At 46.4% G+C, this 19,052-nt stretch overlaps 1 protein-coding gene and 1 pseudogene across 2 annotated transcripts in view; both read right to left on the reverse strand.

Annotated features, from left to right (window-relative positions):
• Nucleotides 1–19,052, reverse strand: part of BRINP3 (BMP/retinoic acid inducible neural specific 3) — a 259,826-nt gene that overhangs the window by 95,761 nt on the left and 145,013 nt on the right. For both annotated transcript variants that reach the window (XM_066624973.1, XM_066624974.1), the window contains one exon: nucleotides 8,025–8,215. In XM_066624973.1, coding sequence (XP_066481070.1) covers nucleotides 8,025–8,215 — 191 coding nt within the window. The remainder of the gene's footprint in view (nucleotides 1–8,024; nucleotides 8,216–19,052) is intronic.
• On the reverse strand, nucleotides 16,756–16,875 carry LOC136650274 (5S ribosomal RNA; annotated as a pseudogene).

Genomic DNA, 19,052 nt, shown 5'->3' on the forward strand with positions numbered 1-19,052 from the left:
ATAATAGGGTTCAACCTCAGGACCACCTGTTCCTGAATAAACCCATCTTCCGGCCCAATCCTATCCAAAGCAGTTGCATCAGTTCCAGCACTGATGCAACTGCAATGCAGACCCAAGGTAAGGGAACAAACATCCCCTTTCCTTGAGGAGGCTTCTGTAACTGCTCCCCCATCACAGGATGCAGCGTAAACCCCATTGGCATGGCTGCACCAGCGCTGGAAAGTTGGATGGGATTGGGCCCTTAGACTGCAATCCAATACAGTTTCCAGACAGCAAGTTCCATTAAGCCATGTTTGCCCAACGTTGCATATACGCAACAGGGATCAAATGTGTACACCTGTGGGCTGGGCAGAAATGGGTTAAACTCAGTAGGGCTTTCTTCTGAGTAGACATGCATAGGATTGCACTATTAGATCAGGCCCAGGAGGGTTAGATTTGGCGACAGCAGTGCATGCTGAATCCTGAATCCCTTCCTGGGCCTGATTCATTTTCACAGATCAACTTGGATTTGTGCCAGTGATTGAGTTGGCACAGGTCCAAGTTGACTGAGAATGGTTGCTGGGGCTTACGCCTTACCCCAAGGAGACCTCCAGCAGCCAAAAATCTGCTGCAGGATACAGCGGAGCCCACTCCGCTGCCACATCACTGCATGGAGTTCTAGGACTGAGTCATAAAACAACCTTGCCTGTCCTTCCTGATCTTCTCAAAGAAGCACCTTTTAGGTGATGCTCCTCTTATATGGCAACTGTCCCTTTTCACCCCAGCATGGCATGTTTTCCAGTTGCTGTTGCTACAGTCCCTTTTGCATCTTCTTTTTTTCAAAGCCCTTTTGGGAGATGGAATATTTACTTATCTACTTAGTTACGTAAGGGCACAATCCTAGCTTGCGCTGGAACAGGTAAGCCAGGAGACTTGCGCTGTATCCAGTGCAGGATTGTGGCCAGCAGTGGCTTAGCCAGAGGCTGGCGCCTATGGGTCTCCTCAGACTAGCACTACCTCCTGAGGTGGCACAAGTCCGAGGAGAGCGGAGCAGCTTGAAGCCGCTCCGTTCTCCCCAGGGACGGGGGTTGGGATCTGGCATAACTGCCAGATCCCAGCCCCGCATCCCGCTCCCCGCCCACAGGGCCACCCATCACCCTCCCACCCCCCGCCCAGGAATGCCTCCTTCCCTCCTCCTCCCTGCCCCCCCCCACACCTACCTTTCGTCCTTGCATCAGCTCATCCGAACCGACGCAAGGAGCTGGGGGGAAGCTGGCGTGGAGGCTTCCGTCAGCCTCCGCAGGCCAATGCTTCTTGGAGTGCCGGCATGGCTTCTTCCCGAGGAGGCGCAAACGTGTTTTACGGCATGTTTGCGACCCTCCCAGGCCGGCCCAAGAGACTCGGGCCGGGATAGGGCGCAGTCAGGATTGCACCCTAAAATGCTTTGTGAACTACTTTTGGTTGAAAAGCAGTATATAAGTATTCTTAATAATTATTATTCTGGCTGTGTTGTGTAGTGCTCAGTGTGCTGGCCTTGGATAGGGGTCTCTGTGGCTCAGGTCCCCACCTCACCACTCTGGGTAACTTTGGCCAGGCACTCTCTCTCGCAATGCCTCACACAGTTGTTGAGAGAATAAAATGAATAAAAGTTTCATGTTGTTTCCTGACTACTACGGAGGAAGGGTGTAATATAAATATACTAAATTTATAAACCGCTTTGTGAACTTTTAGTTGGAAAGCGGTATATAAATACTGTTAATAATAATAATAATAATAATAATAATAATAATAATAATAATAATAAATTTGATAATAATTATTTATTATATTAGTAAGAATAATCCCATGGAAACCCACTTAGTTTAAAAGAATCAAAAATTTATAAACATACACACACATACAAAAAGGCACGTGTATCCATAGAAACACAAAGCCTGCAGTGAAGTAGCTCACAACAAAAATTGTTCTATTTGTTATAGTTGATTCATCTTTTTTTCTGATGTTATTGTTTTGATCAGTTACTGTTCAGTTTCACTGTGAGCTTGCCATACAGTCCAGTCCTATGCCTGTCTACTCAGAAGTAAGTCCCATTAGAGTCAATGGGGCTTACTCTCAGGTAAGTGGAAATAGGATTGGGCTGTTAGTCATCTAAAGGAAAAGGTGGAATTCAAGAATAAATAAAGATATAAATAAATAAAAATAAGTAAAATTTAACCTCTTCCTCCCAGTGTAGTTATTTGTGTCTATAGGCCCTGTATGAGGTTTTTAAATTACTGCAATGGAAATATATAGTTGGCAACCTTCAGTCTCGAAAGACTATGGTATCGCGCTCTGAAAGGTGGTTCTGGAACAGCGTCTAGTGTGGCTGAAAAGGCCAATTCGGGAGTGACAATCCCTTCCACACTGGGAGCAAGTGCAGTCTGTCCCTGGCCTGTCTCCCTGGCTATGGGCCTTCCTTCTTTGCCTCTTAGCCTCAGACTGTTGGCCAAGTGTCTCTTCAAACTGGGAAAGGCCATGTTGCACAGCCTGCCTCCAAGCGGGCCGCTCAGAGGCCAGGGTTTCCCACTTGTTGAGGTCCACTCCTAAGGCCTTCAGATCCCTCTTGCAGATGTCCTTGTATCGCAGCTGTGGTCTACCTGTAGGGCGCTTTCCTTGCACGAGTTCTCCATAGAGGAGATCCTTTGGGATCCGGCCATCATCCATTCTTACGACATGACCGAGCCAACGCAGGCGTCTCTGTTTCAGTAGTGCATACATGCTAGGGATTCCAGCACGTTCCAGGACTGTGTTGTTTGGAACTTTGTCCTGCCAGGTGATGCCGAGAATACGTCGGAGGCAGCGCATGTGGAAAGCATTCAGTTTCCTCTCCTGTTGTGAGTGAAGAGTCCATGACTCGCTGCAGTACAGAAGTTTACTCAGGACGCCAGCTCTGTAGACCTGGATCTTGGTATGTTCCGTCAGCTTCTTGTTGGTCCAGACTCTCTTTGTGAGTCTGGAAAACGTGGTAGCTGCTTTACCGATGCGTTTGTTTAGCTCGGTATCAAGAGAAAGAGTGTTGGAGATTGTTGAGCCAAGGTACACAAAGTCATGGACAACCTCCAGTTCATGCGCAGAGATTGTAATGCAGGGAGGTGAGTCCACATCCTGAACCATGACCTGTGTTTTCTTCAGGCTGATTGTCAGTCCAAAATCTTGGCAGGCCTTGCTAAAACGATCCATGAGCTGCTGGAGATCTTTGGCAGAGTGGGTAGTGATAGCTGCATCGTCGGCAAAGAGGAAGTCACGCAGACATTTCAGCTGGACTTTGGACTTTGCTCTCAGTCTGGAGAGGTTGAAGAGCTTTCCATCTGATCTGGTCCGGAGATAGATGCCTTCTGTTGTAGTTCCAAAGGCCTGCTTCAGCAGGACAGCGAAGAAGATCCCAAACAAGGTTGGTGCAAGAACACAGCCCTGCTTCACGCCGCTTCGGATGTCAAAGGGGTCTGATGTGGAGCCATCAAAGACAACAGTGCCCTTCATGTCCTTGTGGAAGGATCTGATGATGCTGAGGAGCCTGGGTGGACATCCAATCTTGGGGAGAATCTTGAAGAGGTTGTCCCTGCTGACCAGGTCGAAAGCCTTCGTGAGATCTATGAAGGCTAAAAAGAGTGGCTGTCGTTGTTCCCTGCATTTCTCCTGCAGTTGTCTAAGGGAGAATACCATATCAGTGGTGGACCTGTTGGCTCGGAATCCACACTGTGATTCTGGATAAACGCTCTCTGCAAGTACCTGGAGCGGCTCCAGCTCTGTTCCCAGATACAGATAGCAGCTGACACGGGCAACGTCAAGGGGATGTATGATGGTATCAAGCAGGCCCTAGGTCCAACACAGAAGAAAATTGCCCCTCTGAAGTCTGCCACAGGCGAGGTCATCCAGGATCGGGCGCAGCAGATGGAACGCTGGGTGCAGCACTACTCTGAGCTATATTCCAGAGAAAATGTAGTCACCGAAGAAGCGCTGAACAACATTGAGTGCCTGCCTGTGCTGGAGGAGCTTGACAGTGAACCAACCCTAGAAGAACTTCATGTGGCCCTGGACTCCCTTGCCTTTGGCAAGGCACCTGGAAAAGACAGCATCCCTGCTGAAGTCCTAAAGTGCTGCAAAGAGATCATCATCACTGAGCTGCATGAAATCCTTTGTCTCTGCTGGAGAGAAGGTGGAGTACCTCAAGACATGAGGGATGCAAACATCATCACGCTGTACAAGAACAAAGGCGACAGGGGTGACTGCAACAACTACCGTGGCATCTCTCTCCTTAGCGTTGTAGGAAAGTTGTTTGCCCGAGTTGCAATGGAAGTAGCCCTTCCAAAAAATGACAACGTCCATAAGCTCCTTTCCCGTTCGTTCTTCTTGTTTGGAGAAAATGGGGGGAAAGCACCTTGCGCAACACACTTTAATCTCACTGCTCACTCTGAAAGAAGGAGGGAGGAAAGGAACTACCCATTGGTGTCTGAGTAAGCAAAAGATGTATTTTTCAGGGAGGCAGCAAGGCTGATGGGGAGAGCCGGTGAAGTGGGACTAAGTGTCTTCAAGCTTCGAGATCTTGGGGGGTGGGAGGGTAATTTCAAACTCCCAGAATTTGTTTCTGAGCCAGGACCTAGAGAACTTCAGCGACACCTCTAATAAGAACACATAATAAGGGTCTCATTGGATGAGACCAAAGGCTCAACTAGTCTGGCTTCCTGTTTTGTACGGTGGCCCTCCAGCTGCTTTTGGGAAGCCCACAAAAAGGCAATAAAGGCACACCCCTCACCTGGCATTAATTCCCTGCAACTGGTCACTCAAAGGCATCCTGCCTCTGAACCTGGGGATAGTGTGTCATCATCATGATAGATTTGTCTTCCAAGAATCCATCAGCATGAGTAAAGCCAACATTGTATGGTCTTGCTGAATGAATGGCATTACAGGGATCCCCCCAAACAGGGGTAGTTTTTTCCTTTGATGTTTCCATTTAGAAAAGCTACCCAAGGCACATGACTGCTTCATCAACCTATTAACCAGCCAAAAGAATGAGACAGGGGTGTGAACATTTTTCTTCCTGCCGTCAACATGAGAAGAATTTTCTCTCTAATTCAGAAATGTGCTGGATTTTTTTTAGGTCTAAAAGCTTTTGAAGTGGGCATAAAAGCCTAGCAATGTTAGATGTTTCAAGTTTTCAAAATGGCAGGTTGTCCATTCTTGTAAATGTATGCGTAAACTGAATTTAACCCTCGGGCTTCAGGCAAGTTGCCAGAGAGGCACCTCAGGCACAAAGAGAATTGATTTCAACAAACAAATGGAACCACTTCAAACGGAGCAATAAATATGTTAAAAAGACTACTGAACCACTATTAGGGTATTTTATATATAAGACAGTAATTGATACAGGCTTTCTGTCAGATACTTGCATGCTGTTTTGCACAAAAAGTAGTGCTAAGCAAAATATCTCAAAACCAAACTTTCTCTGGGGTCAGGACAACAGCCCGCAGTGAATCAGGAAAAGGAAACTTCAGGCGTGTCAGCTAGGGCTAAAAGGAACTGCAGTGAGATGAGCCACACCAGCCAAAGATGTCTCTTTTCACCATTCAGCAAGAAAAATATTCTTCAATCCGTATAAAGACTTCCAGATCAGATATGCTTCTTGGGCTGAGTAAGTGAGAGACTGCTCTTGCTGGCCATGGTTTGTTCTTGCCATTCTCTCCCCACCAGCTTAACAGGAGCTGGGCCTGACAGCCAGACATTAAGGATGATTCACCAAGCATTCACGATTTCTGTACTTGGCAGGTGTTGTCCAGACAAAAAGCCTACCATTTGGTCCAGGACTCTTGAACACATTCCACAGTGGAGCTGGACAGAAACATAAGGAAGCAACTTCCATACCACTTAGATAACGTACATCAAAGTATCCTTGGGCAAAAATGTAGGGTCTCTTCTGGTTGGGTATGATGACTTGAGCTCCATGGAAGAAGAAATACAGTGATTTCCAAGTGAGAGTAACAAATAAGGATGAGCTAAGGCAGCCGTTTTCAAACCTTTTGTTCTTGAGAGCTCTAAAAGGAGTCCCAGGGAGCCCCATTTGTGTATGTGCAGAGTCGGTGATGCATGGACAGAGTGACAGAGCACCAAGTCCAATGATGAATATCAGCAAAGAGTCAGAACAGGAAAGGAATTAGGAAGGAGAGCCACAAAGCAAGGGAGGTTTGAGGGACAGATGAACGAACCGGGCAGGGGACAGATAGCGGCCACTTATGGTGTGCATGTGGATACCCTGAAGGGGTCTCAGGGAGCCCCAAGCCTCCTATGTGAACACTTTTAGATATGCTGACCTAAGGAATGTCAGGTGGCAACTGAGCCTATGTAGCAGCAACTAACTTTAATCAAAAAGGAAAATTACAGAGAATTGCCCCATAAACAAAGGAAGCTTCCTTGCATTGATGTGAGAGGCTGAGTTAAGTCAGACTTGGCTTGCTGCTCTGTAATGGAAATGTGCAAGATACCTCCAGGAGATAGGATGTGGTGTCAGCAGTGACCCTTTTAAGGGTTAAGGCCTGGGCATTCAGCAGGGAATGTGCTGCACAGCTGCAGCCACGTGAAGGCAATAGGGACCTCAGGCATAAAAGCACCTGATGAAGGGAGAGTTTGGTGTGGGTAGTAGAAGGAGGAAAGCTTGAGGAAGGGAGACTGGCTTGATGGCTAATAGAACTGATGATGGAATGATGTGTGAATGAACTTTTGAGACTGCTGGAGATACTGAGATTAGTGTTAAGTAACCCTTCTAAAGACCTGTGCTGCAGGGCAAAACTAGGGTCATTTTGGGGCAAAGAAGGAGAGTTAATTAGCTGAAAGTGGGCACAATTCTCTAAGCGGAGCTTGGCCTTGGAATCTGGCAAAACATGCTCTGAACAACAGGGAGACTTTCTGTTGTTGAACAGAGACTTCATTTCAGCGCCCTATGCCTTCTCCTTCTGATGCCCTAGAACTAGGGCCACCAAGGAGCCAGGACTGATGATGGTCATTACATATTTTTGCCATAAATTCCATAAATTGATTCTATGGCATGTGGAGTTGGCAAAGGTGTATATGCACCTTTTCAACACAGTATACAGAGTGAGGTGTACAGAACAAACTGGGTTCAACTGAGCTTCATTGGGATTTTTCAAATTGGACTCAAACTAACTTGTTTCAGGTTAGCTGTATGACAAACCTGGCAACTGTATCACAAATTCTATATGAAAAGCCCACTTACTTGTAGATGATGATAATAATGGCATTAATTAGGCACTAGTTATAAAAAGGCAAAACTAGAGCATAAAGGTTTAAAATAGTAATAATGAAAAACTTTATTAAAAATCCCTTTCGAAAGAATAACAAAGCAGCTATTGTCTATAAATACTGCTCTGAATGACTCAGAGACTTGCTATTTAATATAGGATAGACTTCACTTCCCTCTATCTTTTCCTCACACCTCTCTCAACTGCACAAGAACCCAATCTGATGGCTATTACATGTGTTTGTAGTTAATTCCATAAGTGAATTTTGAAATGAGTTATTTTTAGACAACAAGGCTATTTACTTTAAATACCAGAGAGATTTGTTATCACCTCAGTAAGAACACTGACCCCAACATAAGATTCATCAGGTGGCTTTGAGCAGGTGAGGGTGTGTGGAAGAACTGTGGAAGTAGCTTCCATGTATTTTCTGGAGTTTCTGGGCCCTGCTTCCCACTGCAAGGCCACATGCTTTCTGAATACAACATCACAAAGTCAGGGAACCCTCTGGTGTGGACTCTGATGAAACTTGAGGACTTGCAGTCAGGAGAAGAAATTTTGATAAGTCCTATGTGTGCATGGAAACACTGGGGTTTGTGCATGAGGATCTCTGGGATTCATCTGTAACCAGAATCACAACACTGATCTCACAGGACTGTTTGAGAATGAGCAAGACAAGGACTGTATAGGACAAATGACACATAACGGATAAGTCAAAACTCAATACCAGTAGTATGGTTCCAGAGAGCTTTCCCATACCTTTATGGCAGTGGAGGCAATTTGAATATGGTGAAGTCTGCGCAGGGTGCTGTCCCTGTCTATGAAGTAAGAGGCAGCCAGTTGGTGAAGTGTCTCCAGAGTCACCGTGGTACTGTTAATGCTGGGCTCACTGATTTCTGATCTCTTACTCAGCTTCCGCTTGTCCACAAAAATGGTGAGCGACTCCTCTCCTGCAAAAGCAACACACCAAAAGAAAATTTCCATGACTTTTTCATTTGACATAACCAAAATGCATTGCATTCAGCGTTCTAGAATGGGCCACAGCTTATTGGTAGAACATAGGCTTTGCACAAAACCAGTCTGACATTGTTTCCAACATATCCAGCTAAAAAAGTCCTAGAGAGCAAGTCTAGATGATATTTGGTCTCTAGTCAGTGTCATAAGTTCAGAGTGCTATTTCCTTGGCTTCCCCAAGCATGTGGGGCATAAGGCAAAACAAAGCAAGGATTGCTCAATAAGTGTGAAAGATAAAACAGTGTTATAGTTAACATAATGATTAATGGGGAAGAAAATTGGGGTGTAATTCTTGCACACACAGCCTTAATTTACAATAGCAAATGGATGATTCTGCCACGCTTCACATGCGGATGAATCTTCTCACCAGCTGTAGTCCACAGCCATGAAATAGGCTTAGAAGACAATCTAAACATTAGCTAACAAATGGATGTGATTTGGAAAACTATTCAAGGTTGTGAGTCTCAAGGCCTAAAAAGGATTAATCACAGTGTGTAGCAAAAGGATTGTCTCTGCAATCCTCCATTAGCCCCACCCCTGCTTCCTCTCTCTGCAATTGTCCATTAGCCCCATCTCTGCTCCCTCTCTCTGCAATCGTCCATTAGGCCCACCCCTGCTCCCTCTCTCTCTGCAATCTTCCATTAGCCCCATCCCTGCTTCCACAATCTTCCTTTCTGCCCCTCCACTCCTGTGTCATCCCCCAGGGGCTGGGGATAAGAACAGGCCCTCAGTTTGTCTGTATGTGCCATAAGAGGAGACTAAACAGCTGCCGGGTAGATGGGACTGGTCAGCCTGGGAAGGCAGCTCATCTGAGAGAAGGAAAACTCTGATCCCAAACCTCCACTGCCTTGTGGCTACATCCAGTTATGGAAAAGGCTTCAGGAGTCAACCTCGAGGCAAAATCAGGAGCTGGAGTCCCTGAGGCAGTTCATGACTGAACACAGTCCCGTTCTGGTAACTCCTGCGACACCGCTAGAACCAACCGTATTGGCTTCTGCCTTCCCATTGGACCATTCCAGCGACGTGGAGAGGGGGGATTTGTTGCATGGGTAACAGCCTATCCTCCATGCCTTCTTTACCCAGGCTTCGTGCACTGGAGAGGACACTCCAACTTCGCCATACGGCGTCAGCACAACACGGGAAGCAGCAGTTTACTGGTTATAAGTCTTCGTTCGATTGGCGTAGAGCGTGACGCCAGGGGCCGCTTCCGACGGTGGGAGAGATCATTGCATCTCATTGGGCAGCTACCGCCCGCCTTAAGCTGGGCAGTCCCCAGCCAGTAAGGTGTTGCCTCGCCACAGTCCGTTAACCTCATGGGGTGCATGGGGTTTAGGGTGAAAACCGACAAGCGGATCGACAACTCTGCACCATGCAACAGAAAACAGAAAACTCCTGCCCTAAAACTGGGCACCTGGAACATAAGGACAATGACACCTGGCTTCTCTGATGACCTGCAAGAAATAGACGATGCACGCAAAACAGCTGTCATCGACATGGAGCTGAGCAGACTGCAGATGGACATCGTCGCCCTTCAAGAGACAAGGCTGCCAGATTCCGGATCTGTCAAGGACATAAATTTCTCATTTTTCTGGCAGGGAAAACCACCAAACGAAACCAGGGAACATGGTGTTGGCTTTGCAGTCAGAAATACCCTGCTGGAATCCATCATTCCACCTACTGTGGGAAGTGAAAGAACTTTGTCCCTGCAGCTCCAGTCATCAGCAGGACCTGTCACACTCATCAGTGCTTATGCACCAACTCTGTCGTCTCCAGCAGAAGCCAAAGACAAATTCTACGATGATCTGGCCACCACTATCAAGAAGATCCCTGTAAAAGAGCTATTGTTCATCCTCGACGATTTCAATGCTAGAGTTGGTGCTGATAACAGTTCGTGGCCCACTTGCTTAGGTCAGTTCGGCACTGGGAAGATGAACGAAAATGGCCAACGCCTGCTAGAGTTTTGCTGTCATCACGGTCTCTGTGTCAGCAACACATTCTTCAACACGAAGCCCCAACATAGAGTCTCTTGGAGACACCCAAGATCAAAGCACTGGCACCAGCTCGACCTGATTCTTTCCAGACGCTCCAGCCTTCCCAGCATCAAGATCACACGCAGTTATCACGGTGCTGCCTGCGACACTGACCACTCCCTGGTGTGCAGCAGAGTGAAACTGCAAACAAAGCGACTGTATCACACGAAAAAGGAAGGAAGACCTCGCATTGATACCAGCAAGATCCGGGATCAGAGAAAAGTGGAGGAATTTGCACAAGCACTTGAGGAATCTCTTCCAGGCCCGGCCGATGCAAACACATCCAACAGATGGGAACATTTCAAGAATACCGTTTACAACACCGCCTTGTCCATATTCGGCAAGAGGACCAACAAGACGGCAGACTGGTTTGAAGCCCACTCTGAGGAGCTGACACCAGTCATTGAGGAAAAGAGGAGAGCTCAAGCAGCATACAAGGCCTGTCCCAGTGAGCGCAACCTGCAGGTCCTCTGAGCTGCTCGCAGCAAAGTCCAGCAGACTGCCAGGAGATGTGCTAACGACTACTGGCTCCAGCTCTGTTCCCAGATACAGATAGCAGCTGACACCGGCAACATCAAGGGGATGTATGATGGTATCAAGCAGGCCCTAGGTCCAACACAGAAGAAAATTGCCCCTCTGAAGTCTGCAGCAGGCGAGGTTATCCAGGATCGGGCGCAGCAGATGGAATGCTGGGTGCAGCACTACTCTGAGCTATATTCCAGAGAAAATGTAGTCACCGAAGAAGCGCTGAACAACATTGAGTGTCTGCCTGTGTTGGAGGAGCTTGACAGTGAACCAACCCTAGAAGAACTTCATGTGGCCCTGGACTCCCTTGCCTTTGGCAAGGCACCTGGAAAAGACAGCATCCCTGCTGAAGTCCTAAAGTGCTGCAAAGAGATCATCGTCACTGAGCTGCATGAAATCCTTTGTCTCTGCTGGAGAGAAGGTGGAGTACCTCAAGACATGAGGGATGCAAACATCATCACGCTGTACAAGAACAAAGGTGACAGGGGTGACTGCAACAACTACCGTGGCATCTCTCTCCTTAGCGTTGTAGGAAAGTTGTTTGCCCGAGTTGCACTAAAGAGGCTGCAGGTACTTGCAGAGAGTGTCTATCCAGAATCGCAGTGCGGATTCCGAGCCAACAGGTCCACCACTGATATGGTATTCTCCCTTAGACAACTGCAGGAGAAATGCAGGGAACAACGACAGCCACTCTTTATAGCCTTCATAGATCTCACGAAGGCTTTCGACCTGGTCAGCAGGGACGGCCTCTTCAAGATTCTCCCCAAGATCGGATGTCCACCCAGGCTCCTCAGCATCATCAGATCTTTCCACAAGGACATGAAGGGCACTGTTGTCTTCAATGGCTCCACATTAGACCCCTTTGACATCTGAAGCGGAGTGAAGCAAGGCTGTGTTCTTGCACCAACCTTGTTTGGGATTTTCTTCACTGTCATGCTGAAGCAGGCCTTTGGAACTGCAACAGAAGGCATCTATCTCCGGACCAGATCTGACGGAAAGCTCTTCAACCTCTCCAGACTGAGAGCAAAGTCCAAAGTCCAGCTGAAATGTCTGCGTGACTTTCTCTTTGCCGACGATGCAGCTGTCACTGCCCACTCTGCCAAAGATCTCCAGCAGCTCATGGATCGTTTTAGCAAGGCCTGCCAAGATTTTGGACTGACAATCAGCTTAAAGAAAACACAGGTCATGGTTCAGGATGTGGACTCACCTCCCTGCATTACAATCTCTGCGCATGAACTGGAGGTTGTCCATGACTTTGTGTACCTTGGCTCAACGATATCCGACACTCTTTCTCTCGATACCGAGCTAAACAAACGCATCGGTAAAGCAGCTACCACGTTTTCCAGACTCACAAAGAGAGTCTGGTCCAACAAGAAGCTGACGGAACATACCAAGATCCAGGTCTACAGAGCTTGCGTCCTGAGTACGCTTCTGTACTGCAGCGAGTCATGGACTCTCCACTCACAACAGGAGAGGAAACTGAACGCTTTCCACATGCGCTGCCTCCGACGCATTCTCGGCATCACCTGGCAGGACAAAGTTCCAAACAACACAGTCCTGGAACGTGCTGGAATCCCTAGCATGAATGCACTGCTGAAACAGAGACGCCTGCGTTGGCTCGGTCATGTCGTGAGAATGGATGATGGGCGGATCCCAAAGGATCTCCTCTATGGAGAACTCGTGCAAGGAAAGTGCCCTACAGGTAGACCACAGCTGCAATACAAGGACATCTGCAAGAGGGATCTGAAGGCCTTAGGAATGGACCTCAACAAGTGGGAAACCCTGGCCTCTGAGAGGCCTGCTTGGAGGCAGGCTGTGCAGCATGGCCTTTCCCAGTTTGAAGAGACACTTGGCCAACAGTGTGAGGCAAAGAGGCAAAGAAAGAAGGCCCATAGCCAGGGAGACAGACCAGGGACAGACTGCACTTGCTCCTGGTGTGGAAGGGATTGTCACTCCCGGATTGGTCTTTTCAGCCACACTAGACGCTGTGCCAGAACCACCTTTCAGAGCGCGATACCATAGTCTTTCAAGAATGAAGGTTGCCAATATAAGCAAAAGGAGGGGGGAAAGATTGCTCAGCACCAAGAACTACACAGCAGTATTACAAGTCATAAGAAAGAGTATTTCCCCCCCCCCAAAAAAAACAAAACAAAACCAAAGGTAGTTTTGCTTCAATTGCCCCACGCAAAAGGAAAGACGGTAGAAGGACATGTTTGTTTCCTGTGTACTGGAGAAAAAAAAATCCCCATATAATCCAATAATTAGTTCATGGGATTAGTTGGCCTTCTAGGTTGATGCTTTTACTTGAGTAATGCCCTTGTCTTGGACAGATATTCATAGATGGGCAGAGAGTGACAGTCCTTCATGCAGTATTTTCCAATGTCTGGGCTAGTCTTGGAATGTACATGCTAATCTTTAACTTGGTTTAAAATTCTTTACTCGTATACAAAAACCAGGGCCCGCCAATCCATAAAGTCACTGCAGCTTTTGCCTCAGGCAGCAATTGGTGAGGGGCACTGCCTTTCATGAGCTCCCTCTTCTCCACTGCTTCTCCTGCTTCAAGGGGCAGAGGAAGAGAAATATGTATGGTACTCTGAGCTCATTGGAGAGCAGATGAACTCAAAATGTAAAGTCAACACTTATTGGGTTACAGCCTTACTCTATATAGGTTGTGCCTCTTTATCCACTGATTTGGCATCCACTAATTAGACTCAGCACTGATACTAGGGTCCACCTTTAAATGCCTAGTAACAAGGGAAACAAGTGCCAAAATTCCATTTTCTACCTCCATGCTGTTAAACCACACTGACTGCAAGCTTCTTGGGGTTACAGATAGCTTTAAAGACCCACTTCTGGGTTTCTTGACCTCCGTTGTCACTTCAGAATGCATCAGTATAGACATGATACCACATTCAGCCATAATTTCATTCCATTAGATTTCATTATTCACCCCCTCTAGTCTCTGAATGTGGTATAGCATCTGTGTCAATGCATTCTGGGGTGAAAAGGAGGAGCAAGAAACATGAAAGTGGGTCTTTAAAGCTATTTTTCTACTGATTTAGTATCCACTGATTTTTTTTTTAATCCACTGAGGGTTTTGGATACCCCCCAGTGGATAACGAGGCACAACCTGTATTTAATTCTTCACAAATACATAATAATATATTTTATTTTATGGTATTACCATTTAAGTTTTTTGTTTGGGGGGGGGGGAAAAACCTCTCCTTGCTACCTCTCAAAACAGGGACTTAGTACTTTAAAAAAATTAACATAGATATGGAATCCCGTTTTGACTACTGCAACAAGGAATAGACTATACAATAGTTAGGAAATGGCAGGCTGCAATAATGAATTAAATCTGCACAGGTCTTAGAAGTAACTTTAGGAATTATTTAAAAAGAAATGCAAATCATAAGAGCCTGTATGAGAGGCATTAGAATAATACTGAAACAGCTTTAGCTAAATATACATAACTATGGCTTGGGAACATGTATTTTTCTAATGTGTAATAATAGATGTTCCTCTGATTAAAACACTTGGAGCTGTTTTCTGCCTCAAGACATATTTTTCTGCAGATGTATTTTGAAATTCAGCTTTTCCCTTCTTATTAGTAATGAAAGACAGAAACTTTCAGTTTTTAAACCAAGCGGAGCTACAGTAAAATGTCATATGAAGGATGAGGCTCTATTTTAAGACAGCAGCTAGGTAAAATACATTGGCCACCATTCAGAACCCCATATGCGCACAGTAGTTCCTACCAACTGCTTGTTGGTAGACATAGTGGAAATGGAAAAGGTGCAAAAGAGAGCGACTAAGATGATTACAGGGCTGGGGCACCTTCCTTATGAGGAAAGGCTACGGCGTTTGGGCCTCTTCAGCCTAGAAAAGAGACGCCTGAGGGGGGACATGATTGAGACATACAAAATTATGCAGGGGATGGACAGAGTGGATAGGGAGATGCTCTTTACACTCTCACATAATATCAGAACCAGGGGACATCCACTAAAATTGAGTGTTGGGCGGGTTAGGACAGACAAAAGAAAATATTTCTTTACTCAGTGTGTGGTCGGTCTGTGGAACTCCTTGCCACAGGATGTGGTGCTGGCGTCTAGCCTAGACGCCTTTAAAAGGGGATTGGACAAGTTTCTGGAGGAAAAATCCATTATGGGGTACAAGCCATGATGTGTATGCGCAACCTCCTGATTTTAGAAATGGGTTATGTCAGAATGCCAGATGCAAGGGAGGGCACCAGGATGAGGTCTCTTGTTATCTGCTGTGCTCCCTGGGGCATTTGGTGGGCCGCTGTGAGATACAGGAAGCTGGACTAGATGGGCCTATGGCCTGATCCAGTGGGGCTGTTCTTATGTTCTTATGTTGTTATAGCAGATGAAGCTCCAACCAAAGCACACAAGCGCAGGAGGGAGGGTGTTCCCTTCATTATCCCATTAAAATCAGTGGTAGATCTGCCAGTGGCAAACAGAGGCACTCCACAGTTACTTCATGACCAAGGCAGATCCATGAGCTCTTAAGAATTCATACACAGGGCTGTCCTACACCAAATGAAATGGAAAGGCCCTTGCTCCCATGGGAGCAGCCACCAGTCCATGCTGCATGTGCTTTCAATCTAGAACAGGAGTTTCCAAGCTTTACAGGACAAGAGCCACTTAGGATATTCAAAATAGTGTTGAGGGCCAGGAAATAAATTTAAATAAATAAATAATAAATACATTGGAGATGACAGAGAGGGAACGTGTTTTGAAAAGGAAAATTAACTTTAGGAGGAATGTGGTACAAAATTAATAGTTTTGAAAAATAAAAGGAGTCATCAATGTGTATTAATTAAAAAATTTTTAAGTACATCATTACTTAAATATAGACTTTAAACATGTATTATTAATAAGTATTTCTTATTTACTTAATAATATTAGTAAATAAACATTATTGTTATCAAACAACAACAAGGTAAATCCCATAAGAAGAGCCCTGCTGGTTCAGGCCAAAGGCCCATCTAGTTCAGTTTCACAGATGACAAGCTACGCCTGCTGAAATTCTCTCTCCCACATGATTGTTAAAGGTCCAGGATCCCTAAAGTTGAAAGTTTGCCCACCCCTGCTCTAGGTCAGCAGCCACCAACCCCAGCCCATGGGCCAGACTGGTTGGTTGGCAACCTTCAGTCTCGAAAGACTATGGTATAAGCCTACAATAGATGGGACTCATCAGCCTGGGAAGGCAGCTCATCTGAGAGAAGGAAAACTCTGATCCCAAACCTCCACTGCCTTGTGGCTACATCCAGTTATGGAAAAGGCTTCAGGAGTCAACCTCGAGGCAAAATCCGGAGCCGGAGTCCCTGAGGCAGTTCATGGCTGAACACAGTCACGTTCTGGCAACTCCTGCGACATCACTGGAACCAACTGTATTGGCCTCTGCCTTTCCATTGGACCATTTCAGCGACGTGGAGAGGGGGGATTTGCTGCATGGGTAACAGCCTATCCTCCATACCTACTTTACCCAGGCTTCGCGCACTGGAGAGGACACTCTGTTCCAGAACCACCACTCAGAGCATGACACCATGGTCTTCCGAGACTGAAGGATGCCAACAACAACCCAGTATTCCCAGGCGGTCTCCCATCCAAGTACTAACCAGGCCTGACCCTGCTTAGCTGACGAGATCAGGCATGTTGGGCACCTGCAAAACACTTTTCCTGTCATGAGCACAGCTTTCTGTTCTGTATGGTGCTGTCTTATCATTCAATCAGATCTCAAAAAGTCACGCCTGGCAGCCGCTTCCACTACCCATCTCTACTCACTACCCAGGCTCTGTGCCTGAATTTCCAGGCGAAAAAAGTGACCAAAGTCACTTTGGCCAAAGTGACTGCAAGAAAAATGGTTGGCAACCTTCAGTCTCGAAAGACTATGGTATAGGCCTACAGCACCTGGTATTCCCAGGCGGTCTCCCATCCAAGTACTAACCAGGCCTGATCCTGCTTAGCTTCCGAGATCAGACAAGATCAGGGATGTGCAGATTGGAATGAAACATAAGGTGGCACCACACAGAACGGTAAGCTCCGCTCATGACAGGGAAAGCTTCTCCATAACACAGAGGTCCTGTAGTTTGGAGACTGCTGCTCTAGGTCTTATAAATTTGGGTTCCCCGCCTTGGTGTAATCTTACTTGTAAGCACAAGCTTTCCTGCTTAATAAATTAAGCTTCACTGCTCAGTGGCCAGACCATCTGGACAGTCCTTTCAAACTACCTCACCTGAATGTCTCTCTCATCAATGACCTAAGCATGGGTACAGCCACACTCTACCATAACTTTTTCCCTTTGGAACCATTCTGCCTGGGGTGCAATTAAGCCTTTGTGCCCTCCTTGAAGGACACATCTGCATTCAATCAAGCTCAGGAAATTCCTGACTGCCCACCCAGGAGATGTTCCAGATATTATTGTTCACCCAGGAATGTCTTTGTATTCCAAAGTCATATAACTACCCCTGCTCTGGGAGCAGAATTTCAATGGTTTTCTTCCCCACTGAAGATGCCCACTCTACATGTTTTCATAATCTATATAAAGACTCCAACAAAGACTTCCACTCTGTCAATTTCTGAGAGATTTCTCCCCACTGAAATCCTTCAGCCATGGTTGCCTTCCAGCCTTCCTGCCAACTAGGGGACATCTATTTGGCTGCATTTTTCCTTTCTCCCTGAGATCTGAAGCAATGCAGCTTGGCCTTACTTTGCAGAAGGATATCATACAAAACTACCTGGCAGATAGCCAACTAATCAGACTCATAGCCAGTCTAATCAGACTCAATACAACAGCAGAACAGATCTTCAATGTTGTAACCGACCATTCAACAGCACAGACAATATGCCACCAGCTATCATTTTGGAGTCACTGCTGCAAATGGTGGCAGGCCACCACTATAGCCAGCAACCTACAGGTAAGCAGGCAAAGGGCAGATCATGGGCAGGAAGGGGGTGGAACCAGTTGTTTCAGAGGAGGAGCCACAGGGTGGGGAGAAGGGGTTGCATTTAGCAGCATGACACACACCAGATTTTATCTCCTCTTTTGACAATCTCCCTGCCCCCTTTCCCTCCTTGGACATAAACTACCAAAATAGGTGGCACAGGTCCAAGGAGACCCACAGGCAGTCCCAGGGCTTCCATGGGGGTAAGTAAAAGATACTTTTACTTACCTCCCATTTGCCTTCAGGTCACATTCCCCCCCCCCCAGGATGCAGTGTGGAAGTTTTTAGGGGGGATGGGTGGTGGCTAGGATTGGGGCTTGCGGATACGTGACCTCTCTCTTCCTATGAGAGCTGAAAGCATTTCCCATTCTTTCTGAAAGCCTCTATCCCCCAGTGCCTGTTTTAATCTTCTCCTTCACTCCCACTGGACCATCTTGTAAAAAATTCAGCCCAGCTGGCAGCCTGACCCCTTCCCTCTCTCTCTCACCTCCTTGCACTTTAACCTGTGCATGTCCAAATGGAACTATTTTCAATTATCATTTGCCCACATCAACCTCTATGTAACTAATCTTACAAGTAAGCATTACCTTTTCCTTGTTTTCTTATACCTTTCAATAAATATATACCCTTTTCAGAAAACTCTGTCCTGGAGTTACTGTTAACCTCATTAGAAGCTTTTGAGGTTGTTCACTCCACTATCTGAACAATATGGCTCCAGAACAGCCATTCACTGCACTCTGGCTTCTCTGGTGACTGAATGTAAATCCCCCTATTTGACCTTAATTCTGGTCCAGACTGTGTTTCCATATGCATAGGTAAATGTGCATGTGTTGGCAACAACTGTCAGTCAGTACTGGGCTCAGTAGCCTAATGGTCTGGTTCAGTATAAGGCTGCTTCATATGACCACCAAGTGTGCACTGAGGCTTCCATACCTGCAAAGCACTGTTGGATTAGGATAACTGATAATGACAACAGCTTGGTTAAAAGCATTCAAGGTTCTACATGCAGCAGGGAAGGCACATGAACCTGAAACTTTCTGGCATGTTCTGTCTCTTATTAAAGGCTTACATCTCAGGGTCTAAACAGGAATGATAGCCACAGATTCATGTGTTTAATCTCTGATATCCTGCAATCATATAGAAAGTTGTGTGTGTGCACATGTGCTGTCTAATTTAAGGAACAAAAAGGGATGTATAAATGGAACACTTCCACTACGTATCTCCCTGTAACAACTTTCTCCAAGTGCTTTA

Source organism: Tiliqua scincoides, chromosome 4 (genome assembly GCF_035046505.1).
Source record: "Tiliqua scincoides isolate rTilSci1 chromosome 4, rTilSci1.hap2, whole genome shotgun sequence".
In the NCBI taxonomy this organism is placed as follows: Eukaryota; Metazoa; Chordata; class Lepidosauria; order Squamata; family Scincidae; genus Tiliqua; species Tiliqua scincoides.